At 31.7% G+C, this 26923-nt stretch overlaps 4 protein-coding genes across 6 annotated transcripts; 2 read left to right on the top strand and 2 right to left on the bottom strand.

The window, feature by feature from the left end:
• Positions 1–2227: 2227 nt before the first annotated feature.
• On the top strand, positions 2228–8786 carry LOC111275396 (UDP-arabinose 4-epimerase 1-like). Of its 2 annotated transcripts, none has more exons than XM_022860762.2 (10): positions 2228–2439; positions 3303–3478; positions 3872–3996; positions 4618–4731; positions 4835–4942; positions 5044–5135; positions 6060–6201; positions 6348–6442; positions 7010–7139; positions 8161–8786. In XM_022860762.2, the coding sequence occupies exons 2-10, from the start codon at positions 3418–3420 to the stop codon at positions 8533–8535; spliced, it is 1242 nt and encodes a 413-aa protein (XP_022716497.2). In that variant the 5' UTR covers positions 2228–2439; positions 3303–3417; the 3' UTR covers positions 8536–8786. The 2 variants fall into 2 exon arrangements, with proteins under 2 accessions (XP_022716497.2, XP_089611098.1); XM_089754972.1 differs by lacking the exon at positions 2228–2439 and adding an exon at positions 2627–2651.
• Positions 8787–9417: 631 nt separating this feature from the next.
• Positions 9418–14985, bottom strand: LOC111275395 (coatomer subunit epsilon-1-like). The gene is made up of 7 exons (XM_022860761.2): positions 14727–14985; positions 14542–14631; positions 14235–14386; positions 12079–12214; positions 11842–11997; positions 11364–11443; positions 9418–9751 (listed from the first exon to the last, which is right to left on the bottom strand). Exons 1-7 carry the CDS (start codon positions 14889–14891, stop codon positions 9658–9660), a joined length of 873 nt encoding a protein of 290 aa, XP_022716496.1. The 5' UTR covers positions 14892–14985; the 3' UTR covers positions 9418–9657.
• A 509-nt stretch (positions 14986–15494) lies between these two features.
• On the top strand, positions 15495–19236 carry LOC111275394 (uncharacterized). Of its 2 annotated transcripts, XR_002688352.2 has the most exons (3): positions 15495–16542; positions 18901–18995; positions 19069–19236. XR_002688352.2 is itself a non-coding variant. In XM_022860760.2 (2 exons), exon 1 carries the CDS (start codon positions 15699–15701, stop codon positions 16527–16529), a length of 831 nt encoding a protein of 276 aa, XP_022716495.2. In that variant the 5' UTR covers positions 15496–15698; the 3' UTR covers positions 16530–16542; positions 19069–19236. The 2 variants fall into 2 exon arrangements, 1 of the variants encoding a protein (XP_022716495.2); XM_022860760.2 differs by lacking the exon at positions 18901–18995 and having other exon boundaries at positions 15496–16542.
• A 3418-nt stretch (positions 19237–22654) lies between these two features.
• Positions 22655–24844, bottom strand: LOC111274103 (beta-amyrin 28-monooxygenase-like). Its single transcript, XM_022858754.2, has 3 exons — positions 23599–24844; positions 23300–23487; positions 22655–23214 (listed from the first exon to the last, which is right to left on the bottom strand). The coding sequence occupies exons 1-3, from the start codon at positions 24536–24538 to the stop codon at positions 22918–22920; spliced, it is 1425 nt and encodes a 474-aa protein (XP_022714489.2). The 5' UTR covers positions 24539–24844; the 3' UTR covers positions 22655–22917.
• Between the last annotated feature and the right edge of the window lie 2079 nt (positions 24845–26923).

The raw sequence follows: 26923 nt of genomic DNA, 5'->3' as shown, positions 1-26923 counted from the left end.
GACTCAAAACAAGATTCAAATTTAATAAAAATATTTAATATCCAAATTTATATCGAATCAAATAAAAAATTCAATCCAAATTGAATAAAATATTATAATTTAAATTAATTTTCAGTATTTTCTATTTTTCCTTAGCTCTAATAATCAGTCATACCAAATTCTAGTGTCAATTTAAACCTGTTGTTTTTTTGACATCCAATTGTTTATAATAGAAGCTCTGAACTTTGTCAAGGTTGGCAATCTCTACCGACAACAACATATTGGTACGGGCCCGCGAGTGGATCTAAAAGTGGGTGAATTTTATTTTGTTGGTCGTGGTCAAAAAAAGTTAAAAGTAAAACGTGGCAACCGCCCATGCCCATGGGTACCACACATATTTATGTCAGGTTGTTATGACGTTTGACATTTAAACCAGTAAATTATTATTTAAAATTTTAATAGGTGAATATTTAAAGTTGATTAATTTATTATCGAATTTAATTTATATTTTTCGAGAAATAAAATAAATTAAGTTAAAATATTTTAATATTTAATTTGAAATTTTTAGAAGTCTAATTAAATTTTTTATTTTTAAATATATTTTAATTTAATAAATATTTATATTTAAATATATAAATAATAATATATTTAATTTTTATATTTATAATTCATCGAATCTAATCACATTGAATTCAAACTGTTAAAATAAATCATAAGTCAAACTTAAGTAAAAAAATAAAATTTGATTGAAATTAAATTAAATTTAAAATTTTAAAATTTTGAATCGAATAAAACTTTTGATTCTATTAAATTTTCAACACTTTGTACTTATCCTCTCCTCTAATTTTTTTGTATGTTATTTTATTTTATCTTTTATTTTTATGCGAATTAGTCAATTTTATTATTAATATCAACATCTTTTTTTTATTTATTTAAGGAAGGGAAATTCAAATTCTACTCTTTGAACAAATAAATCATGAACCAATTAATTAGTCCTAATTTTTTTTAAAATTAAATTTTATTTTGATTCTCGCCTTTAAATTTTATCAATTGAGTCATTAATTTTAATAATAATTAAATACTCAATTTAAAATTTAATATTTATGCTTTTTTAAAGTTAATACTATTATTTTAAATTTAATTTAATTAAAAATTAAAAAAAATTTAGTTCTCTCAAAAAAGGATTCCATAATGACCCTTAAGTTCACGTGTCATTAAGTTATATTTAGCTATTAATTTTTTTTATCAATGAAAATCGCTCCATTTATGCATTATTTTCAGAGAAGAAAAGAAACCAAAAATAATAATAATAATGCCTAAATCTTCAGCCAAAAAAAAAAAAAAACCATTCCTAAATCTTTTTGAAAAAGAATAAAAAACCAATTCATATTGAAAATGAGTTTTCAAAGCATTTTCTTTGAAAGATAGTCTACTTTTGCAACTAATTATTTGGTTAATTTACAGATTAAATTAGCAGAAAATTTTATATTATTTTGAAAATCTTTCCTACAACTTCTTAACCAGAGAAATTATAGCCCTAAAGTAGCTATCATTGAGAACTATAGCAACTAAGTATCACTAACACTGGAGTCATCCCAATGTTTATGTTGAATTCCTTATCAATAAGGGTGAAAAAGATCGCAATTGGCAGGAAAAATAAAAAGAAACACTATAAAAAGTGAAAAAAAAAAGAAAAAAAGAAAAAAAAAAGAGATAGATGATGATATGCCAAATGGACGAAAGGATAAAATTTAAAGCCTTGAGACCAAAATGTAATGATGTAAAAAGTTAGGAATCATTTATAAAATTTACCAAAATATGGTAAAAGAAAAGAGCAGTGGAACATGTGGGACGCAAATCACATAAGCTCTGACAATGACATGTATGTTGGCACGCAATTCGAGTCCAACCCTCCCCGCATTTGTCGCTCCTCCGCAAATGTAGTTGTTGCACCCTATCCCTATTCCAAATTTGTCATTTTGTATAATTATTTTGATACAATCATTTTAAAATACGATATAATTATATAATACAATATAATACAATATATAAAAATAATATAATTTAAAATTTTAATAATTATTATATTTTAAATTTATTAAAATTTAAAAATATATTTTTTATTTTGATATTAACATAATTATAATATATATTATTTATATAATATAAATATATAAATTTTAATATTTTATATTATATGAATATACAAATTAACGAATATTATTTTAAGCTCACCGGCTGACACTGTGGACACGGGGAACAATCCGCCTATTATAGTAACAACTCTTTTTCTCTCTCTTCGTTTTCTTATTCTTTTTGATGTTGAGCTCTTCTTTTATGTTCAAACGTACCCATAAAGACCGGGACCTCGGACCTGCTCTTTTCCTCTCCTCTCCTCTCCTTCTCCTTTCTACGTTTCCTCTCTTTCCCTTTCTCTCGCTCATGTTTCAATCATCGTGGGTGCGTTTTTTCTTTTTAATTTTGCGTTTTCTTTATTTTATTCAACATTTTCTTGCATTGCATATATGCATGTATTATGAATTTGTTGTTTAGATCGTTTTGTTGATGCCAAGTTGAACCCATTCTTCTGCATTTTCACTTTGTTTTTTCCTTTTGTCTTTTTTGGCCACCTTCAAACCCTCATTAATGTTCTTTTTTCTTTTTATTTTCAGGTAATTTTTTTTTTTCATTTCCTTTGGTGCCTCTGCCTTTAAAGCCTGGTTCTTGTTTTGTGTTTTTCTTTGAATTCCCATACTTTTTTGAGAATGATTAAATCTTGGGTTTTTTTTTTTTTTTTGTTTTCCTGGGTGATTTAGATTTCTAGCTTTCCTTAACTGGGTTTGTTTCTGATTCATAAAAATAAAATAAATTGTTTGTTTATCAAATTATCTTTTTTATGGATTAATTTTAATTTTTTATTTATTTTGATTATAATACTTTCCCAGACATGCTCTGACAAAGAATTGTAAATGAGTTTTTTATTTTTATTTTCAACGCTTTCATTTTTTTTCTTCATTCTTTTTACTTTCTATTTGGTTTTGTTGGATCGTGAATTTCTGGCTCTCTTTTGTCTGTGGTTATAGAGTTTTGAATTGGGATGTGACAAAATTCATGGGTTTTTCTATTTTTAAATAAAAGTTAATACTTTTGGAATTCAACCTTTGTGGTGTCTTTTTTTTCTTTTCTGAAATTCAATGGAGGGCCCATTTATAATGGAATTTTGTTTTTTGTTTTACCCTTTTTTCTTTATGATTCTGATATGGCTCTCTTGTGTTCTTAATATTTCAGAAATGTGCTAATCAGTGTTCCTTTTCTTTTTTCAGCACATTTGTCACAGAAGCATTTCCAAGGAAGGGTGTTTGTTGCTTGATCACTGAAATTGACACATAAATTCTGGTTCTTGCAGCTTAACACAATTCATAAGAAGCTTTTTTCCAAATGCTAAATTTTGCAAGAGGAAGAAGCCAGCCAAGGCCTACTAGACCTATGCCGTTTGTAGGTAAGATTTTCTCTCAAATTCAATCTAACTCAAGTCTGCTTATTTTAGTTTCATGATTTTGATGGCCATTCTTTCTTGTTGCCATTTTCATTTTGAAAGTTCAAAATTTCCAAATTCCTGTGAAATTTGGAAAAGTAATAATCAATCATCTTGTTCTGAGAAACTTATTGATATTATTTATATTATTTACCCTTTTTTCCCAAAAATTTAGTTACAATTTGTTACTGAGTGTTGAAAAAATGCATTTTGTTATCTTTACAAGTTAGTTTATGCTTCAGCTATTTGTTATTTGGAATATGACTTGCTAATGTTTTAATGTGCTCCTGATGATATAAAAGTGGATGAAATTGTTTTCTAATTTTGTTGTTGTTGTTGTTGGTGTTTTGCATGTAGGCATGGAATATCCTGATCCCAAAAGGAAGAACAATCTTGTAGGAAAAATCCTTATGGCTGCAACTCTTACAGCCTTATGCATTATCATGCTCAAGCAATCCCCAACGTTCAATACTCCAAGTCGGGTACCTAGTTGGTTCTCTCTCTAGTTCTTCTACTTTTCTCTCTACTCTGCTATACTGAAGTTAAAATTTACAAGGGCAGTTGATAATGGAGGCAATATTTGTTCTCTGTCTTACATACAAATATGGGGCACAGTGATCTAGTTCATTCTATCAAAAGATCGTGCCTCATGTTTTTCATGTGGATATCTTGATTAGTTTGATAATTGAAAAAAAAATAGCAATCATTGTTCACTACTATTGCTAAACAGTTATTGCTTTTAGTTGATTTTTAATAAACTTGTTAAGATACTTCTTATGTATGGATATGATATATTTTTCTGGGATTCCATCTGTGATTATATCAGGACCCTATGATATTTTCCTTAAGAATTCATTCTTGCATGTTGTCATTGCCTGATGGCTTAGTTTAATCAAACTGTTCACTTGATTATGGATATATCCTTTGCCCTTTGCATGTGGTTAATATCATCTTCACTTCCACATAAGGAAAATTGTAATTGCTGCTACTTTGTATGAGAACTTGGAATCAGTCCAGTTCTTTCTGTAGTAGGGCTGTTTTTAAGTTATATAATATTTCTACTTCTGGTTTTTTTTTCCATTTCTTGACTTCTATCTTTCCAGTTCTCCCAACATGAAGAAGGGGTAACCCATGTTCTTGTAACTGGTGGTGCTGGCTATATTGGTTCACATGCTGCTTTACGACTTCTGAAGGAGTCATACCGTGTAACTGTTGTGGTATATTTTTATTTTAGGATATGTAACAATCTCCTTTCTAATCTTTCCAGCTTGTGGATAGTGATTAGTGTGGGTTTTAAGGAAGAAGTTGCCTCTTTTGCAGGACAATCTTTCACGTGGAAACATAGGTTCTGTGAAGGTTCTACAAGAATTATTTCCAGAACCTGGATGGCTTCAGTTCATTTATGCTGATCTGGGGGATGCAAAAGCTGTATCCTTTTTGTGAAATTTACTGTGACTATTTTTTTAATTATCAATTTTAGGCATTTAAACATGAATGTGGTGTACTATTTCCTTGATTTTATATTTTAGGTAAATAAAATATTTTCAGAAAATGCATTTGATGCTGTAATGCACTTTGCAGCTGTTGCATATGTTGGGGAGAGCACACTTGATCCTCTCAAGTAAGTTTCCTTTATGATTTATGATTGGCAGAGTTAGTATAGGTCGGATGACCTGTGAAGTAGATTGCTCATTTGGCTGTTTATGCTAAAAAATTGATTTTTTGACAAGAGCTTGTTTAGTTGAAGAAATTAACTGTGTGCTATAGTGCTATGAAATGAGTGTAAGGAGTGTATGCTTCATTGGTGCTGCTGTTGGCAACCCTTTGTGCCTAACTAAGTTTGTGCTCTTGTTTATAAATTACATGGCAGAGATACCATTTAATAAGATAAATTCAATTTCACTAATTATTTAAGTTTTTGTAACTGCACTTTCCATGATTTAAGAGAGCACCAGAAATGAAGATAAAAATTTTCCATCACAATAAAGGCCGTTTAGAGCTATTCTAGGTCACTAGATTTCAGATGGAAATTTAAATTGGATTCATTTTGTTATTTTGGATCTGTAGATATATTGTTCTACCAAGCATGCTTGATAACATCCTGACTTCCATGTATAAAGCCTTTAGAATTGTCTGGTGCACTTTCTTTCTCTTAACCTAAGGGTTCGAAATGAAAAAGAAATTACCCTGGAACGTGGGGCTTGCTTCTTGCTGTTTTCTTTCTGAGTGCCTTCATCTAACCAACTATGCTATTCAGCCACAACCTTTGCTGCTGCTATTCACTAAACTACTGGCTCTGTTACTGATGCCATCACCATTCAAATGTCCTCTTATTATTTACATTAACTCTGCCATTGGAAATTACTTTATTTTGACACTGATGTTCTGGGGAAAACCATCAGCATCTATTAAGATTCGATCCTGGATGTGGTTGAGAAATATTTTTGCACTGTTGGTTACCTATTATTATTTGAAATATCTGATCACATAATATTTAAACTAATCGCCCAATTGATGTACTCTACAATGTGGCAATGATGTACAGGTATTATCACAACATTACTTCAAACACCTTGGTGGTCTTAGAGTCAATGGCTGCTCATGGTGTTAGGACTTTGATATATTCTAGTACATGTGCCACATATGGGGAGCCTGAAAAGATGCCAATCACTGAAGAAACCCCACAGGCAAGTTACAAACTTGGTATTTTGCTTAATTATTTTCTAAATGTTTTGTTTGAGGCCAAGGATTTCAAGGATCGACCTTTATCAACTTATCGATGCATAAACAGTTATAATACAACACAACTGACCTTTGTTTTGCAACAACTCAGGTTCCAATCAATCCGTATGGAAAAGCTAAGAAGATGGCGGAAGATATCATCCTGGATTTCTCTAAGAATTCAGACATGGCTGTTATGATCCTAAGGTTTGTATTTTAGTTTATTTTTAGAAGTTTCAAGAATCTTGATAATGCTTTTTACCTTTTCTTGATTTTCTTATTTGCAATCTGTTTTCTTTTATCTCAATTGCATAATTTTAGTAACTTAACAATATCCCATAAGTCTGCCATGCCTTAAACCAAAACTAAGTATTTGTGTACGCTTGTAGATTTTTCATACTCTTTTTTTTTTTTTTTTGGTAATCTGAGGTAGTTAATTCATTTAGTTATGATTGTTCTGCCAGCTAACAGCTGCAAATATAGGACATATTAGGCTACCGAATCCTGTTTCTAACACAGGCTTTTTGTAGTTCTAGATCATAGGCAAAATGAAGCGTAGAAGGTTGCTTATTTCATAGCATACAAATTTATGATCGGTGAAATTTTCAGACTGTGCAATCCCTCGTATGATATTCAATGTGTAGGGTTGTGACCACAATTACTGATAGTACTACAATATGCACTTTTTTTAAGTTTTTTTTTCTGCAGATTAAAAATGTCAATTACAAAATATTTTCCCGTGGTTATGACTATTTTTTGGTGAATATCTTTCAGATACTTCAATGTGATCGGGTCTGATCCTGAAGGAAGATTAGGTGAGGCTCCCAGACCTGAGTTGCGTGAGCATGGACGAATTTCAGGTGCTTGTTTTGATGCAGCTCGTGGTATCATTCCTGGTCTAAAGGTATGCTATTCCTTTTACCCCTTGACTTTGCTAATCTTAAGTAATTGTTTTGTAGTTCTAGCTAAACATGGGATCAGGAAGTGAATAACTAGTTATATACTGCAACTTAAGAAAACAGTTTGACCGATGTTAGGAAGATGATGAACTTTGAGAGTTCATAAGGTGCAGATCTTATTGACAGTTTTGCTGTTAATTTTTAAACCTGAAAGTAGCAGCAGCAGCCTCTTCTGAAGGCCTGAGCAATCTATTGCTGATGTAAAAATTGGATAATTTTGAGAACGTTGTTCTCCTCCTGCCCGTGAGGAAGTGCAAAGAAGGCTACTAAAGCCATGATCTAATATGGTCTCAATCAAATTGATGATGGTCTCCATGCATTTAGTTAAAAGTAAATATGACTAATTCTGTGGTTTGACAGCTGCTATGAAATTTCAATAAACATTTATAATGTCTGCATTTCATCTTTTCCTTGAAACAAGTTTGATGTAGATGATTATTTGCAGAACTGAATTCTTTGAGCATATAATTTTATTCTTTTCTGCTGACATCACCTTTCCAAGCATTTGCTTAATACTTTAGGCAAAATTTTGAGCTCACGAAAGATTTGAAAGACCTGGACTGAGTGAAGAATTATCTGTCATTTCACATGTTTAATAATAATGCTTTCTTTTTCAGGTGAAAAAGGTCATCTAATGTATGATAAAATAAACTGTGTATTATTTATTACAACTGTATTTTTCAATTGAATATGGTATGTGTGCTGTTTTCTTGTTTGTTTTATACATATAACTATTATAATGTCATCACACCTGTCATTCCACATGTCTGTGGTTTTGCCTTTTGATTCAAACTGATTGCAATGCACAATGGTAAGATAAAAGTCTTCTAGCTTTTGGGTAACTTTGTTTTGCTATATCACCTAAAATTTCTATGAACCATTTAAGCTACACCAGGTGGCATTTGGTGTTCATATGCTAATATTAAATTCTGATTTTGTCTATCTGGTTTTTGGGCTTTCCTGCAGGTCAAGGGAACAGACTACAAAACACATGATGGCACTTGCATACGTGATTATATTGATGTTACTGACCTGGTTGATGCTCATGTTAAAGCTCTTCAAAAGGCAAAGCCGGGTAAAGTTGGAATTTACAATGTTGGCACTGGAAGAGGTAGATCAGTGAAGGAGTTTGTGGAGGCATGTAAGAGAGCCACAGGGGTGGAGATAAAAGTTGACTATCTTCCCCGCCGACCTGGAGATTATGCGGAAGTGTTTAGTGACCCAACTAAGATCAGGCGTGAGTTGAACTGGACTGCTCAATTTACTGATCTCCAGGAGAGTTTACAGATTGCATGGAGATGGCAAAAGGTGCATCGTGATGGATACGCAGCTGCCTCTTAGGTGATTGTTTCTTGAGTAGTTCACTGCATTTTATAGCAAAAGGCTAACGCAGACCCCAGACGGCTTGATTCCGGCTGCGTTTCTTCTATCTCTCACATAGAAGATGGGAGGAAAATTTGAGATTAAATTCTTCCATTGCTATTACATTATTTGGTTAGTTATAGGGAGCAGCCAATTCATTATATGTGTATTGGAAAAGATAATGATAGTTTAATAATATGATGCCAAGGCTCAGATATAGCTTTTCTTGATTCTTTTTGCTCATGTTTTTTCTTCCCGGTTTCATTGCTAATAGATTCAACAATTCTGGCTTTGTGGCCGCTTAAAATCCCTGCTAAATGGAGCTTAACAAGTCGTGGTAATAGTCTTCTTAAAAAGCTGGGTACTTTGTTCCAATTCTCTCTGAAGAAGAATGGAAGAAAAGAATAGAAGATAAAAGAGAATTAAATAAAAAATTTTCTATTATTCTCTCATTAATTCATATATACAATTATCTTTAAAAAATAATATTTAACAAATTTAAATTTTAATCATATAATTATTTTTAAAAAATTAATATTTAACTAATCTAAATTTCCAATCGCTGGCAATCCATAAAATACATATATATATTTATAAAAGAAATGTCACTACTTCCTATTTTATTCAATATATTTTAGTCACTCAACACTTTGATATTGTTTCCATCTTATAAAATTTGTTTTTTTTTTTAATATATATTTTAAACTGTCAAAGATTAAATGTCGATTATTAAAATTAAAAAAATAGAAATTAGAAGACGTGAATAACAATAGTTATGTAATCATCCATGGCATGCCGATGATTACATGTTTTGCCATTTATTGAGGTATACTTGAAAAGGAAAATTCTTTTGAAAACAGCTGATCGCAATGATATAGATGATGATTGATGAATTCAACATTAATACACAATAAGCCAAAAATCATACAATATAATCCCAATGTTTCCAAGTACCGGGCCAAACCAAATAGACACATTTAGTATATCATGTACCTCATGCAAAAATAAACCAATCCAGACGTCCATATTCATCATATATTCTGCTTGCTAGGTTACAAAACCAAAAGAATTACCGAAACAATTGTGCCATTGACCACATCTTCAAGCAACTGATTGCACTGCTCTTTCGAAGCTATCCTCTGCAGATGATGCTCGTTTAACAAGAATGTGTTCTGGATGTGTCAGTTTCAATTGGCTGCAAAGTAACCATCACAAGGTCAGGATTGGGAGCATTTGCCCAAATAATCAACAATGTAGCACCTCAATTAAGATGTACAACAGCATAGCAGAGAATATAAGATGTGACAACAATACATTCCATTAGTCTACTCTGTAGCTGAATAGACGACTTGAAGGGCCTAGCAGTAAGGCCTTGAAATTTTAAGCCATTGAGGTAGAATTAAGGTTAAGTCATATTCTGAAGCACCAAAGGAGCAAAGATATGATGCAAGCTACATTTAGATCAAGAAAACATCCAGCAAGCTCTCTTCTTCAAACAGCAATGCTGCTTCAACTTATATAAGTTGAAATAAGAAGCTTTGCATGGTAAGCATGCATGAATATGCACCAAATAACAAAAGAAGATACTCTTAACATTGCATGCATAGTGAGTGTTGAAGAATCCCACTCTGGTCCTTTCCAGTTACAATAATAGGACTTCCATATTCAACAAGCTACAATAAAATTCGTCTTTCTTGATTTAAATTAAAACTACTACAACTCAGTATTCAATAATCAGTGACTCAACAAAACTCCCTTATATTTTGTTGATGGTAGACTACATGATCATTCTGACTATTTATGGTCATGCTAATCCTATAGTGTAAACAATCACGACTCTGCAGAATGCATATTGCACCGTGTGAAATTTGCATGTTGACTCAATAAGTTATTAAAAGCAAGAGGGCAAATGCAAACTAAAGAGTTATATGCAAATTAAAGACTTAAAAGTCCACTAATTGGTGGCTAAGGAATTGCCATGATGCTAGCAATACCTCTCTCCCAAAACAAGGTCAAATTTGAATCCTATTTTGCCCAACCTAAATAAATATTAAAAGAGTATATGTGATCCTTTTCATATGATTTAAAGTAGGACTGTCTGCCATCTTCATTATGCATAATTAGGAGCCAGGGAAATTCAAAACAGGCAACTAAGCCAAGAGGAAAATCTGATTTTTACAGTAGATTGATAAGCAAAGTTCTGCTCAGCACCAGCAAACACCATTTTGTACTAAAGCCACACAATTGTAAGATTTTCAAGCCTTAACTTAGATTTCAAAAAATAAAATACAAAAAAAATATATATATCCTCAGAAAACTTCAATGACTATACTTAGATTTCAAAAAATAAAATACGCAAAAACAAATATATCCTCAGAAAACTTCAATGAATATTAATTGATTAAAAGGATGGTCGAATCTCAGTTTGAAGATATGCCAAACATTTGTTTCCAACTAGGCAGTCCAGACTAGGAACTTAGCAGTTAGGATGCAGTGATATGCTCTTTTTGTAGTGCTTTACAATATCTCATAGAAACCAAGACAAAATAAAGTATGCTAACATGAAAAAAATGGAAACTCCTCTTAGGGTATTGGGTCCCCATTAATCTAGCTGCCATGTATAACTCTTGAACTTGATGGACTCTTTTCCAATCAGCTAAACTAGCCATTTTTGCAATCTTTTATAGAGCAGTTTGAATAAAAAAAGGTTATAGAAACTTATCAACTGTAAAACTCATATGGGAGAGTTCAATAAAAGAAAAGCCAGAAAAAAAAACAAAACGACAGGAAATGAATAGCTAGTTTACCTTAGGTAACGTGAAGATGATTTACCAAGGTGAAGACTGCATACAACCAGGTTGGCAAGAGTTTCAGGATCCTTTGCATCCTATATCCATTGACAAAAAACCCCCTATCACATACAATGATATAGATATGAACCAACCAATTGCTAAGAAGCAATGAAACTTGGGAGTTCTTGGAGAAACTTGGGAGTGAAATAGTCAGTGTCATGATGAATACAAAATTTTAAAATTGACAGGAACATAAGGGACTACAGGAAAATCAAAGAGTCAAATTCAATATCATTTGATGCCACTCAGATGTTTTATTTACACCAACTGAAACTTAATGCATATAAAGTCTGAAAGAAAAGACTAATTTATGATCATGAAACACATTGACTGTAGTTAATCCTGTTCCTGGGGTTATAAATAAACACCAAAAGAATTGCCAAATCATAAGCTTAAATCTTGAGAAAACAAAGTGTCCACTATTTAAACTTGCCTTATTAAGTGCTTCAAGCAACAGTGTTTCAGCTTCATCAAAGTTTCCCATGTGCATACAGCAGACAGCCTTTCCATTCAGGATCAATCCAGTCATTGGATATTTCTCAGAGAAATCTTGGAAGATCAGATATGCTTCCTGTATCTTGGAACCACCCTGATTTGGTAGAATAACATGTCATTACACCATTCATGATTGCTCACTTACAGTGTTTTTAAAATGAAAGATATTCCATACCACTGCCAGATTAAACCATGCATTTGCAAGTTGAGTCAATGTATGGTCTTCATCAACCTGCTGCATGACCCTCAGCTGTTTCTCTGCATAATCTGACCGGTGCATCTTAATGAATATTTGCACATTCAATGCATGCCTGAAAGCACAGAACAAAATGACTTCACCAGATGCATCAGAGCTTCCAATTCGCTTGTACATATACAAGTTACTCAGATTTTTGCTTAAGCAGTCTAAGGGCAAGTCAAAGTCACTAGATGTAACTGAAGGGTGTTTTGGAGGAATCACTAGAAGGAACATAATCATTTTCTAAAGGAATAGGCCACCAACTCCTAGCTCAAATCTGTAAGTATATTTGCTACAAAGATTTTACAGAATGATTCAACAACTTTCAAGCAAGAAAAACTTCTTCTAATAGAAGTCCAGTATAAAGGTAACACGCAATACAAATTTGTGCATGTAAATTCCATTCAATTGTGGAGAAGATGAGACAAACAGCATAGATGAGTCAGAAGCAGGCTAAATGGAGACAATACTATCTACTGGAGAGAATATGATGGACATGGTAGGCACATAAGCATTTAAAGGCAACATATATTGTATTGTCACTAGCCTATGAATGAATTAATTACTATTTATCTTGCAGCAAAATATCTTTTAAGATTAATCGAAAAAAGGGCACTGTGAGTCTAGACAATGCAGCATCTCAGCCAATTAGATCTCTAAGAGTATCAGGGTAACTGAATAAACTACAACTTGCAAAAGAAAATGCTGAAGCAATTAGAGCAAAACTTGTGATGATGAAGAGTGAACAATGTGCACCTAAAAGTCAGCACTTTGTTAAATATTTAAAGGATGGTGATGGTCAGGTATGAAGAACCACCATTGGAGGGCTTTTACCATGAATTTTGCCTTTTACTTATAAGTAGGCTTATTTACAAAGATTTTCCTTCTTCAGCATCGGGTGTCAAAAGCTTGAAACCATAAACAATCCATGTTGTTATTTTCAACCAACCAAACACAAATTAGAGAATAATCGTACTGCTAAATATATATAGTAAGCAACAAATTAGAGAATAATTGTACTGCTAAATACATATAGTAAGCAAGTAGAAGTCAGCTGCAACATACAAGAGCCTAACTAGTTCACTGTGGTTCTTAGTTAACCCATTCTTCTGGTATATTGTAGTTTGAAGAGATATATTCCTAACGTTTTTTTTATTGATAAAATCCTTTTATTTTGATCTAAAATCTTTTCTGATATGTGTTTTCCATGAAAATAGAATTTTTAATGTGTGGGTGGTATAAAGAAAAATAAATTGGTAACTTAATTTGCAGCAACCACACCTATTTTGATCCATTAAATCTGGGTGAGTCACTTATATTTCTCTTGGCACAGGGATTACGAAATAAAATTCATCACTTAGGCTATATGCTCAAGTATCTTCAATGACCTGGGAAGTGGAGCAACATTGATATTTGTGTAATAAACCAGTTAGGGATCATCTTTTTGTTAGGAAAGGACATTCTTTGTTTATTTTGATGCAAGTTTCTCTATTTAATGGATTACCACCCAGGGCCACAAGGAATAAAAGTTCAGGAACCATCTAAAGCCTAACCCTTGGATTTACACAAGCTCCAAGGGCTTTCTTTTGTCACAAGAAGACAGGTTATAATGTGCTTTACAATTTCAACAATTTCAGTGCATTTTCATGTTATGAAAAAAACATAAACAAAAAGTGGCATGTTTCTGTTAGGGCAACCAGCAATTTTGGATCGATATGAAATAGCAGAACATTTAAACGTCAGCAAGGCTGTATAATGGTTAGTTGTTCTGATTCACATGGAATTCTGTTGGTTATTAATTTCAAACCACCCTCAATCATTCCTTCTCCACTTTGTTTTTATTTTCCCTTACTAGCATGAGGCTAGATAATGGAGGGTAATCTTCACCCTATCTGATAAACCCAACTTCTACGGACCGAAAAGCCTAAAGATGAAATGATTGGATCATCGGTTAAGCAGGGTAGATGAAGCAACAGCATAAAACAAATGTTTTCAAATTTGAACATATCAAGAACAAAGAACAAAAAGAAAATGAAGTAGAATCAGACATCATTAATAAAGAACCAAAAATGAAGTTGAATAGGAAAACTCACAGTTCCATGGTGCCACCAGCATTGGTGTGTTTAAGAGCCTCGTTATAATCTTCCTCATGCATGAAAATGATTCCAGCAATCAACCTTAAGATGGCATTGTTGCCAATTGCTGGATCTGCCAACCACTCTTTCAAACTCGAAATCGTTGATTCCTAAATACGATAAATCAGTCACACCCACCCATAACCCACAATCAATCCAACACCTTTTCCTATATTTTTTAGCAGATCCCTTCTATAATAACAATAACAATAACAACAACAACAACAATAATAAAGAAAGAGGGCAGATCTAAAAGAAATTTGACCTTATCATGAGGGTTGGAGAGATAGAGGGCGAGCAATTTAACAGCTTGGAGAGGAGTGGGAGCGGAGGAGTCGATCTCATTGATGACAAGCTGAGATTCGAGAAACAAAAACAATGAGTATTAGAATCGGAAATTGTTTAGAAAGAGGAAATTAAATGAATGCAATAAAAAAGGGGGCGGGGTACTTGGTAGCTGCCTAGAGCGATGTAAGAGCGGTAGACGAGACAGTCGCGCTCGACGGCGTCGTCGGGGGAGAGATTGGGAAGATCGCTGTTGTTGATGGCAGCCTGGTAAGAACCCAAATAGAAATTGTTCCTCAAGTTGAACAAGTGATCTGGAGCTGCTGCCATTTCTTTCTTTCTTTCTTCCCTATAGATCTCAAAACAGTTTATCAGAATCACAAATATGATTTTTCTCTTTCAGTTTTCACGTCTAACTCCCACTGTTTGTTTCTTTTTTTCATTTCTATCTTGTATAATCGATGCCGAGGACAACGACACCGTTTAGCCTTATAAGTTTTTATTTTCTACTCAAAAGATTTTGCCTTTCATTATTAGTATATTTATATCGTACTTATTTTTTTATAAAATATAGAAATTATTTTATCCAATGTTAAATATAAAATATTTTTTTATTAATTTAAAATTATATTATTTTAATATATTTTTTATATTTTATCTAAAATTATAAGATTTAAATTTATTATTTTTTTACTTAAAAAAAAACATAATTTACATATATTATATTTTTTTATACTTGAAGTTGTTAAAATTTAAATTTTAGTCATTAATAAAGAAAATGATAGAAATGTAGAGTAAGTACTACGTAATTCCAAAATTATTTATTATTTTAAGAAATTTTTTTATTTTAATTTTAAAAAAGTTATAATGGATAACAGAAAACTATAATAATAAAATCATTAAAAAGATATAAAAAAATAGTGCAAATAGAAGCCCCCTTCTTTCAAGTAGACGTCGATAAAAAGGCGGACCATGGGCAGGGCACGGGTCAAAAACTAGAGTCCGTCTGTCTCTCGCTCCCTCTCCCGCTTTAGAAATCAAATCAAAACCCTAGCTAGGGTTTTAGTGTTATTTCTTTCTCTTCCTCTTTCATCGTCTGCTCTGCTGATTCTCTCTTCTACAATCCGAATCGCAACAATGTCGATGTCAAAGAGTTCCAAAATGCTTCAATTCATCAACTACCGGATGCGAGTCACCATCCAAGACGGACGCCAGTTGGTGGGCAAATTCATGGCCTTCGATCGACACATGAATCTGGTGATCGGTGACTGCGAGGAGTTCCGGAAGCTCCCTCCTGCAAAAGGAAAGAAAAACACCAACGAGGAACGCGAAGATCGTCGAACCCTTGGCCTTGTTCTCCTCCGTGGCGAAGAGGTTATCTCCATGACCGTTGAAGGTCCTCCTCCTCCTGAAGAGTCTCGTTCCAAAGCTGGCTCTGCTAATGCTGTCCCTGGCCCTGGGATTGGCCGTGCTGCTGGGCGTGGGATCCCCACTGGGCCTTTCGTTCAGGCTCAGCCCGGTCTTGCTGGCCCTGTCCGCGGTGTTGGAGGACCGGCTCCTGGGATGATGCAGCCCCAGATTTCTCGCCCACCTGTTCCTCAGCTCTCGGCTCCTCCAATGGCTTACCCTCCTGCTGCTGGTGGAGCTCCACCTGTGATCCGTCCACCTGGGCAAATGCCACTTGGTGCTTACTCGGGACAGCCACAAGCACCTCAAATGCCACGTGGTCCACCTCCTCAGGTTCCACCACCTGCTTTAGGATTAAGGCCACCTCACCAATTCCCAATCCCACCACCACAATTTGTTCAGAGGCCCATGGTCCCACCTCCGGGACCAATGATGAGAGGACCTCCGGCTCCACCACCTCCAAGGCCTGGAATGCCTCCTCCGCCTGGTGCTGTTCCTGTTTTTGGACCACCACGTCCAGGAATGCCGCCTCCACCAAACCCTCAAAACCAGCAGCAGTAGTCATTTTTATTCGGTATGGCATATTTCAGCATCCAATGGTTTCTATTGTCTATTATGCTGGAATCTATTGTGCTAGAATGATTGATAACATTTGCTGGTAATAGATAATGTGTAATATCTAAGTCATTTATGAAGTGAGTCTTCTTAAAAGATTAAAAATGCAGGTTTTCTTCATTTGATATGTTTGTTTAAACTTTTGTTGCCTGATTTGAGTCCTCAAGAGAAAAGTTCAATTTTGAGTGTTTATTATGTTTGGTTTGCATGTTACTTTGTATTCAACTTTGTAGTAACATTTTTTAGAGTTTTGGTGGTTTTAATTCAATGTTTGAATTTCTCTATGCGGACTTTTCTTTCAAGTATTTTGTTGTTAGGTGATAGAAATCTGTGTTAAAGAGGAAAAGTGAATGTTATTTTTTTAATTATTAAACAGATTATGAGTACAATAAGTATCAAATGACATGACCATATGGAAATGAACTAATTATCATTCAATTTTTGAAATACATTAAATCATTCTTCTAATGGCTTTTCAAATGGAAAAGCATGCGGGATCTTCTTGCGTGTTGCCCTCTGCAGTAGCCATGAGACTGCCCATAACTTTGCAGCATGCAAGAAAGGCCAGCTGCTGCATGAAGTAGCTGAAGGCTGCCCACATTTGGTAGCAGTGGACTCTGATTGCTTGCTTGCTGCTCTGTGCAGCAGCCATGAGGGTGCCACCAAGCAAAATAATTAAAGTGAAAAGTAATACGCAAGTAAACCCACAAACTCAACTAAATAAGAAATGGCTCCACCAAGTGAAAATTAGCACATAATAACGCCAGAGAATAGTTCCTTAAACATTTAAAATTTATAACAAAACCTCTGAAATCAAGACCAATTTTAATTAGTAATCAACATCCTTCAGTAATATTAAGAAAATATTGGATAACAATAATCATGCAGGCGACGCGAGTTGCTATTCTTGCTACAACTAGGGGCTGCTAGCACTTGGTAGCAGCTGACCAAATAGCCATGTTTGATACTAAAATAAATACTTACCTAAGAAAAGATGGATTTAATCTCCCAGAAACTAATTCTTTACAAAAAGGTTCAGACACAAGATCATCAGAAGCTAATGCTCACTGTAGGAAAACAGAATTAGAATCATATTTACATAGAAATGGGAAGACTGATTTTTGAATACCAGCAAAATGCTAAAATAATGTCACCAATTACTTGATGCTAAAACAAGACATGATGATATCTGGGTAGCAATGGCCAATGGTACTTGAAATAATCAGCAAGGCCTACAGATAAGATATAGCATTTACATAAGAACTTCAACAAATAATCACCAAAACTTGATCTAGGCAACTTAGCATTCTATGAAGTTAGTGATTTGTTACAGAAAATGAAAGTTGGATGAAGAACTTAATGATTCACAAAAAAGAAAGACGATGATCACATAAAAAGGACAATACAAAGAGCATTATAGATGTTAGTAGTGGAGACACAGAATATTTCTTAAAAAGTGCATAATTTCATTTAGTTTTGATTTATCGGTCAAATTGCAAATTATTCAAGCTGTCAAAGCATCTCTGTATCCATTGTTTACAGTACTCTTATATTTCTATAGCTTCAAGCTATTTTTCTAATCAAGGTAAAATTAACCAAAACAGAGGGACAATTACAGAAAAATTACAAAATTCTAAAAAGGAAATCTTGACAAGCTAGAAATTTTCAGATCTTAATTCCACATTATTTTATGATTTTTGGTGCTTTAAAATTACAAAGTAGACCTCCCTAAATATGAGCATCTAGTGATATTTCGTATCTTTTAGACCTTTAGTTTTCTGTGCGAGACAGTAACAGCAGTATGTTAATTCTATGGCATGACTCTAGTTTCTCTGAAGAATATAATTGTTCTGTCTTGCTCTGGAACTAGTTGTGCAGTCTGTTAATTGCAGTCCATATACAAGGATTGACATGTCATCCATGATATCCATTGGAGATGCTATTTCTTTGGGTTTTGTTGTTTCTTGGCTGCAGTTTGGTTTCATGGCTATCTTAGCATAGTAGCAAAGTCATTAATGGTAGGGTGTACAAAATATTAGTTCTTCATTCATCTGTTATTTTATTTACTGCTAAACCTAAGATCACTTATTTTGAAATGTAACTGAAGTAAAACTTGAGCTGAAAAGTTTTTATCTCCCCTTGTTGTATGATTAATATCCAGATACTATAGTTGGTTTACATGCTTATTTGGATCTTTCCATTATTATTAGAATCTTGAATTTCAGTTCGTTTCTGAATATCTAGTTTTAATTTTATGTTCTATGATTAATTTACATTAGTTTTACGAAGTCAGTACTCACTAAGTACTTCAACCTAGGTTAAGCGAATGAGCTGTGGTTTGATTTGTGCCAAATATTGTCATTGCGCTAGATGTTTTAACTTCTGGCATGGCAACTTTGATGTATTTTTGAGGTAATATGTGATTTTTTTTTATAGTGCAGTCTTTGGTGAAAGATTGTTTATGCTGAGCTTGCTTTTATTACAGGGAGGGCTTTAATAGAGGGAGTGCTGTGATGATTCATGTCTGGAATTTGATAGCAGAGTGTTTTTTGCAACAATGGCATTAGAGCACAGGTTCTTGAGTGGATGAATGAAAATTTCTCCTATTGTAGTTAATTAACACATTTGATGTTTTAAGTACCCCCACCCCCCCCCCCCCCCCAAAAAAATATATATATATATATATATATTTGATTGATGTTTTAGTAGAGCATAGTATGTTTTGCATTAACTGAGGAACTGACATTACATTGAATCTGAAATTACTTTTATCTTTTGTGAAGTTTTCATTACCCTTTAAGATTTAATCGCAAGTCTTTGCAATGTCGTCTTTGTTGTTTTTTTATGAACGTGTAATATTCTTACTATTTCTTTTATATTTTGAAAATGTTTTTCATATTTTTATTCCTTTTTGGCATTAAAATAATGACACATCAACGAGATATGGCAGGCAGAATGGGTGGGCACAGCCCATATTATTACAGTAACAGATTGGCCCGGCATGGCTAAATGACGGACCATGGGTTATGTGGTATGGTTCAATATAGAATATAATTGGATTAAGTTGAGTTGATTCGACTTTAAATTTGGTTTGATTTTGATCAAGTTTAAAATTTTTAGTTAAAGTTTAATTTGAAATAAAAATCAAGTTATTTGAGTTTGTTTGATTAAAATTATTTAACAAAAATGAGTTTGATTTTAAGTTAGATTATATGTTCATACTCGAGTTCGAAGTCAAATTAATATATAAAAGTAAAATAATAATTTTTAATTAAACAATACAAATATGTTAAAATTTAAAAACTTGATTAAGTTCGCAATATCTTCTAATTGGATATTTGAATTTGATTTGTTTGATAAGTTGAGATATTTGAGTTTGATTTGATAATAATCTTATGGAATTCGAATTTTATTTAAACTAAAATTAATTAATTTGTAAATATTGATATATTATTTTCATTTTTAATTAAGGAATGATTATTATTATTTTTCTATTTGGCCTCCACTCATTTGCATTCTTAATTTGTTAAATTGATTAAAGAGCAATGAACATTAGAGGTATAATAGATTGAGTTCGAGCTAATATAATATTAAGCTTGAGCTCGAGTTCAATTCGAAGTTCGAGACTTGAAACTTGATTCAAATTCGATTGAATTTTATTTTTTTAGTTTGAGTTTAATTTGAGATAAAAATCGAGCTATTCGAGTTCACTCGATTAGACTTGATTAACATATAAAAATAAGCTCGATTTTTATATTCAACAAAAATTCGATTATTTATACTCGAGTTTGAGCTTGAATTCGAGATATTTTATTAATTAAAATAATAAAAATATATTTAAATATAAAAACTCATTAGGCTTGCAAGTTATTCGAGTTGAGTATAAGAATACTCGAATTCGACTCTATCGATGAGTCGATTTATTCAAGCTCGAACTCGACTTTATAATAATCGAGTCGAATTTGAATTTTTTTTTAATTAAATCTGAATAGCTTACAAGTATTAATATATCATTTACATCTCTAATGAACATCGCATTCTTAATTCGTTTAAAGTGACTAATAAGTAATGAGTAATATATACATATATATATATATATATATTTTGTATGATATATTCATTGATATTGCTGGTAAAATTTATTGTCTTTTGAGTTAATTAGTAATTGTAAAATTTATTTATTCATACTAAAATATTTTCTTTTCCCGTGGATGTAAGTATTTTAAGCTAAATTGCATAAAACATGCGTCTTTTTTGGTTAACACGGAAATTATATGTTTAATTTTTTTTATTATCTAAAAATTAATTTTCATTTTTACCCTTCTTTCATAATTATGGCATTAAAATAGTGATAGCATAAGAAGAAATAACAATTAAAAAATTGTATATGAAAAAAATACTGAATTGAGCTAAGCATTGAAGTATGTTTATGGTACTTTGTTTCAATTAAATCTGAAATAAATATTAATGTATATATTTTCTAATTTATTTAATTTTATACATAAATGTTATATTAATAAAATTATTCTTTAACTTTAATTTAAGAAATTAAATTAATATTTTAAGCTCAGTATAAAAAGTCAATTTAGCACCCTTTATAAGCTTTATTTTATTTTTCTTACTTTTTAGTTTTTATATTTTTTTTATCTTTTGGATTCTAAATTTTTATTTTTTTTAATTAAATAAATTTATGAGTAAACAAAGCCAATTAAAATATTCGCGTATTATTCTCATTTATTTTTTAAAAAATTTTTTAGTTAGATAATTTTTTTTAAATCTAATAAATAAAATGATAAAACCAAAAAAATTTGAACTATGATAATTCGTGGATATATCATTTATAATATTATGTTATAATATACATAGAAACCTAATAAGATTTGTTTTTGTGAACGCTTAAATAAAAAACTTATATTATTGACACATAAAATAATTTTAAATAATTTTATTCAATCAGTTATTTAATTTTTAAAAATTTTAAAGTTTCAAAATTTATATTTATCAAAGTCTTTCAAAATATATAAGATTTATCTTAATTTAAACATAATAAAACATATCTCATATCTCACTCTTATTCATGTATATGAAATATAAAATTTAAATAATTTTTAAAGATTAAATCTCTAAATCTTAAAAATCATAAAAAATTATACACTTTTTAGATCAATATTCATATAAATTTAAATAAATAAAATTTGTAGTTGAACTACAGTTTATTTATCAATTTTTAAACCTTTATTTCCTATAATTTAAAATAAGAAAGAAAGATATTTTATCTCAATTTAAAGTTATACATATCTAAATTTAAAATTATATTAATCTCTTTTATTTTAATTTAATATTCAACTTGTATAAACTACATTTTTTAAAATTTAAAATTTTTTAAATTAAATAATTATCAAATATATATTTATAATTTCTTTTCACAATCAATATTTTTTTTGTTATAAAAAATAAAATAATCAAATTTTCGTCACAAAAATTTGACATGATAAAGTTTCAAAATTAAAGATAAAAAAGTTTTTCATTATATATTATATGTGTAAATCTTAATTTTTATACTAAAATAATATATATTTTTAAGAGTATATGTAATTGTGAATAAAAGATTAATTTTCTCGTTGAGATTTGTATATAATTTTATTTTTATAATTTAAAACTTTTTTAATACTTATTTAGATTCTTTCGTAATAATTTATATATAGACAGATTTTATAATTTTAAACTATAAATTATAGATGATAATGAATATTTTTATTTATTTATATATAATATAAAAATTAATATAAATTAAAATTTTAAATTATGAAAAATATAATAAAAAAAAAAACGCATGCACAGGTTAAAAAAACTAGTTTCTAATATATAAGAAAGTGAATGTGAAAGGGCTGAATTCTGACTTTTCATAAAGCTAAAAGTGGCTTAAGACAGCAAAGATACTGCCAGATCTTGTGGCTCAACCATTGTAACCAAAAGAAAGACAGGTAGATTACGATTTCAACAAAAGGTAAAAAGCCATTTGGTTGTAGTCCAAGGCTTAAGATACATGTAAGTTACTATAGGATTTACTGTTGTTGAATAAATATTATACATTATTAGTAAATTATATAATAATATAATTTATAAAAAATTAGTTTACAATTAAATATATTTAAATTTAATTTTTTTTACTATGATTTATTAATAATGTATAATATATATCAAATATAAAATTAGAAGAGTCTAAAAGTTTATTAAATAAGATGAAAGTGTCAGTGAAAATAAAAAACTAATGGCTCTGAAGATATTCCAACACAGGGAAAGTCGGTGCGAATAAGAGCATTGAGAGGCCAGCCTAGTGGGGAGTAAGACCAGTGGGAAGGCCTTTTTCTGGTGTTGGCATCATATCTCCAATAATCTTTTCCTTTGGATGCACCAATTCCCACTTGAACCTTTTCACAACGTTGTATACAAATGTGAGTATAGCCAGTCGAGCGTACTCTTTTCCAGGGCACATTCGAGGCCCACCTCCAAATGGAACGAACGTAAACGGAGGAAAACTATTTCCTTCATCATATCTTGAAGGCTCAAATTTGTCCGGTTCTAAAAAGTATTCTGGGTTCATGTTTGTTGTGCTAACCGTCCAATATATCTGCAGACAATTAGATGAGACTGGAGATTATTAGGGGAAGTTTAATTAGTTTGGTTTCCATGGCTATCATCTGCTAAACACATACCTTCCACCCCTTTGGAACAGTGTAACCAGCGTAAGTAAAATCTGTGAGGGCCTCTCTGAAAGTTCCCTGAAGTGGAGGTGTGAGTCTCATCACTTCATACATTACATTCCAGGAGTACTTCATCTTCTGTATATCATCCCATTCCAACGGCTCCATTGGCTTTTTGCCAGCCTCAATTTCTGATTGCTCTGGGTTCAAAAACTCAAACATATCAATCAACTCAAGTTCAATTACAATTTAAAAGAGCGAGCTATCACTTCATTTTTAATGCGAGTAAAGAAGGATGAAAGCTGTTTTACCTGCTAGAATTTTGGCGTAGATGTCAGGCCTTTCTCCAACGTATTTCATGAAGAAAGACATAGCAGTAGCCACAGTGCTGTATCCAGCAACCAGCAACCCCATTATCTTATCAGCAATCTCAGCCTCCGGCATGTATTTTCCAGACGGGTCAGTGGCGACGATCATATGACAAAGTATGTCCTGCATAGGCGCTCCTGTTGCCAAGGCAGTTTTCTTCTCCTTTATAACTTGTCTTAGCTCCCTCCGGATTGCAGCTGCCGCTCTGTTTGCTCTGTAAAAAACTGTCCCTGGAAAATTTACAGGAACAGAATGCATTCCCAAAGTAATATGATCGAAGTTGCTAACGAGACTAGAGATACGCTCAGGGTCATCTGTGCCCAAGAAGAAATGACATGCGAGAGTCAAGGTCAGGGCCTTAGCAAGAGGGAAGGCCTTTACTTCATCTTTGCCTTCCCAATATTTCTGCATCTGTTGCTGAGTGATAGAGTCCATTTTCCCCATATACCTCACTAGTGCTTCAGGCTTCAAGAATCCTGGAGAACGCAAAATTTTGGCCTCAGCATCCCGGGCAATTTGAACTGGCGCAGCAGCCTGGTAAGATCGGAATAGTTTTTGCATTGAATGAGGTCGGAAAGCTGTGAACAGCTTTTGCTCATTGGAGAACAGAAACTTGTGGCCATCAGGACCACATATGACCGCGGTTTCCTCCCCAAGAATCTTTGTCTTGAAAATATCAGGAGAATACTTATTCATCCTATCAAACACAAACTTTTCCGGCTTCCCAAACAGGAATTCAAGGGTTTCACCCATGATAGGCCATCCCAAGCTCCCCGGTGGAAGGTCTTTAGCCTCAACTGATCTGGGTCTAAGTCTGACTGCAAAGATGGCAACAAGTGTAAGAACAATAGGAGCAAGTAAAACGACTAGAGAGAGCTCCATGGTGGTTGCTTAATTCTATTGGAGAAAAGTGGGGAAATCAAAGTCGTTTAGGTGCTGAAACGTGCTGAATTATATAGTCTGAAATGATAGCATTATTCTAGTGTGAGACACAGGATGACATGAATATATTGTTTTTTTTTTTTTTTTTGTGTTTGAGTTACTATCGTAAATAGGACGATGCAAGTCGTAAATATTGAACCACAGCTACATTAGCGAAGTATGATAGACAAATTGATGAAATTTTCACTATGAGGTTTAATTTTTTATTAAATCTTAAATGATTAGAATATTAGATATCCAAAAAATATTATCCGTATTTTATTTAAATTCATCACGAATAATAAATTTTTTATTTAAATTTATTAATTATCCATTTATAACTATTTAAATTCAATATAAATGAATAAAATAATAATATTTATTTACTATCCAATACCATCCCTCTTACTCACCTTTCATAATTCACACCATTAAAAATGACAATGGCTCATTTAGGGGAAGCGTTTTGACCCGTATCTAATGGGTTTTGACCCGATCCGACCCGATTTCTTAAAGTTGATTTTTTTTTTAAAATTAGATATCAGGTCGGGTCGAGTGATAAAAAAAATTTGAGATCAAGTTTTAGACAAACCTGACTTTATTCAACCTAATATATATAAAAAATTATTTTTTAATTAATTTTATATTTATATAAATTTATATTTATTTAATTTTATATTTTATTAAAAATAATATTTTATATTTAAAAAATATTTTATTAATTTCAAGTCAAATACGATTTTATATAATGTCAGGTCGAGTTTGAGTATGAAAAAGATTAAAAAAATCGAGTCGAGTTTGGGGTGAGCAAAAACCCGCCCCGACCTAACCCGTTGCCATCCAAAGACCCACCGTGTTAGGCTCAGCACAACATTATCAAGCACTTTAAGGTCTATAGGCTATATGCCATGTTAAGCCATCTATTTTGAAATTTTGAAGCATGCCAACATAATATGTATTTTAATCATGTTGTACCAGTACGACATTTTACAACATCGTGCTAGGCATTATAGCATGTCGGATCACTCCAACCTACCTATTTTTTCACTTCTAGTTCAATTTTTTAACTTTTATGAAACTATTGATTACTATTCTAATGGTAGCTCGTAAAGTTATTCGATTCAAGACATCTCTAGTTCCCATTAATTTTAAATTACTTTTATTTGAAAAGAATTTAGATAAAGTTTATATATCAAGCTTTATTTACATAATGTGATCAATAGAAAGGTGAATATGTAAAAGGTTAATAAATATAAGTATCTTTACAAACAATTTCATGGATAATTATAAAGTCATAAAAATTTTAGAATTTTCATGGATAATTAGAATTATAAATATCTCATAGTCATTAGAAGGGACAAACAAAGGTCTCCTTTATTATACAATGATCAATCTTATTTAATTATATTTTATTTTTTTCTTAAAAATTATCATTTAGTCTTTCTTTTATTAATTTTTTATCTCACTTACGAGAATAATATTATATGACAATTAAGAAACTATATATATAGTTCGTAAAAGTTGCATTTATTTGTGGCTATTAATGACGAGGCTCTATCACTTGGCTTAACAACTAAAACCATCAAAACCTTATTGTACCTTTTTGTTAAAAAAGGATGATATTCTTGGTTTCACTAGCTTATTTGAATGATTCATCACCATATTGCATTTCTTTATTACTATTATTATTATTATTATTATTATTATTATTATTATTACTAGAACGATGCCCATGCTTTACTATAGTTTTTTTTATTTAGCATAATTAAAATTTTAAAATATATAAGAAAATAACTCAAATTTACTTTGATTATCTTTAGCATAGACATAATGTGGAATTCAATTAGACTAACCCAAAAGGTCAGACAATAAAGAAGCAACATTCATAAGTCATAGTAATCATCCAAGAATTTGTGCGAAAGAGAGTGATCAGATATCTTGGCTCAACAACACTTATTGTCTACCCCTTATAAGAACAATAAAAGAAGAGCTTAAAATAGGCTTATTATTAACCCTCATAAATATGAAATTTTATGTAAGATTATTAACATCACATAATCTTTACCTGTAATGGGACTGATAACTTTAGAAGTTTTATGCCTAACCATTGGGTGTTCACTCACAACCCTAAATATATTGCTAAGTGCAGCTAAAGTAGCTTTATTTTGCAAATGACCTAAGGCATAAGTAACCTGCATTACAGTAAGGTAACAAACATAAAAATCAACATAAACATCCCACATATAAAAACAATAAGGTCTACTTTAAATCAAGATTCAAATTAATTATTTAAACATTACCAAAAACATATCCAATTTTGTTCTCTTTAGACATGTATATATAAAA

Source organism: Durio zibethinus, chromosome 26, assembly GCF_047325235.1.
Source record: "Durio zibethinus cultivar Kanyao isolate XHJ-2024 chromosome 26, ASM4732523v1, whole genome shotgun sequence".
NCBI lineage: Eukaryota > Viridiplantae > Streptophyta > Magnoliopsida > Malvales > Malvaceae > Durio > Durio zibethinus.
Note: the sequence above shows the minus strand (reverse complement) of the source record. Positions and strands in the feature narration are given on the sequence as shown.

Bases quoted from the DNA above. Each gene is read 5' to 3' on its own strand.
- LOC111275396 (XM_022860762.2), top strand. From the start codon at position 3,418: ATGCTAAATTTTGCAAGAGGAAGAAGCCAGCCAAGGCCTACTAGACCT. The intron at 3,479-3,871 runs GTAAGATTTTCT...TTTTGCATGTAG, and splicing joins TAGACCTATGCCGTTTGTAG to GCATGGAATATCCTGATCCC. The intron at 6,202-6,347 runs GCAAGTTACAAA...GCAACAACTCAG, and splicing joins TCACTGAAGAAACCCCACAG to GTTCCAATCAATCCGTATGG.
- LOC111275395 (XM_022860761.2), bottom strand. From the start codon at position 14,891: ATGGCAGCAGCTCCAGATCACTTGTTCAACTTGAGGAACAATTTCTAT. The intron at 12,215-14,234 runs GTGAGTTTTCCT...CTGTGCTTTCAG, and splicing joins GCTGGTGGCACCATGGAACT to GCATGCATTGAATGTGCAAA. The intron at 11,998-12,078 runs GTATGGAATATC...CTACCAAATCAG, and splicing joins CATGGTTTAATCTGGCAGTG to GGTGGTTCCAAGATACAGGA.
- LOC111275394 (XM_022860760.2), top strand. From the start codon at position 15,699: ATGTCGATGTCAAAGAGTTCCAAAATGCTTCAATTCATCAACTACCGG.
- LOC111274103 (XM_022858754.2), bottom strand. From the start codon at position 24,538: ATGGAGCTCTCTCTAGTCGTTTTACTTGCTCCTATTGTTCTTACACTT. The intron at 23,488-23,598 runs GTAAAACAGCTT...TTTTGAACCCAG, and splicing joins CTACGCCAAAATTCTAGCAG to AGCAATCAGAAATTGAGGCT. The intron at 23,215-23,299 runs GTATGTGTTTAG...AATTGTCTGCAG, and splicing joins CTGTTCCAAAGGGGTGGAAG to ATATATTGGACGGTTAGCAC.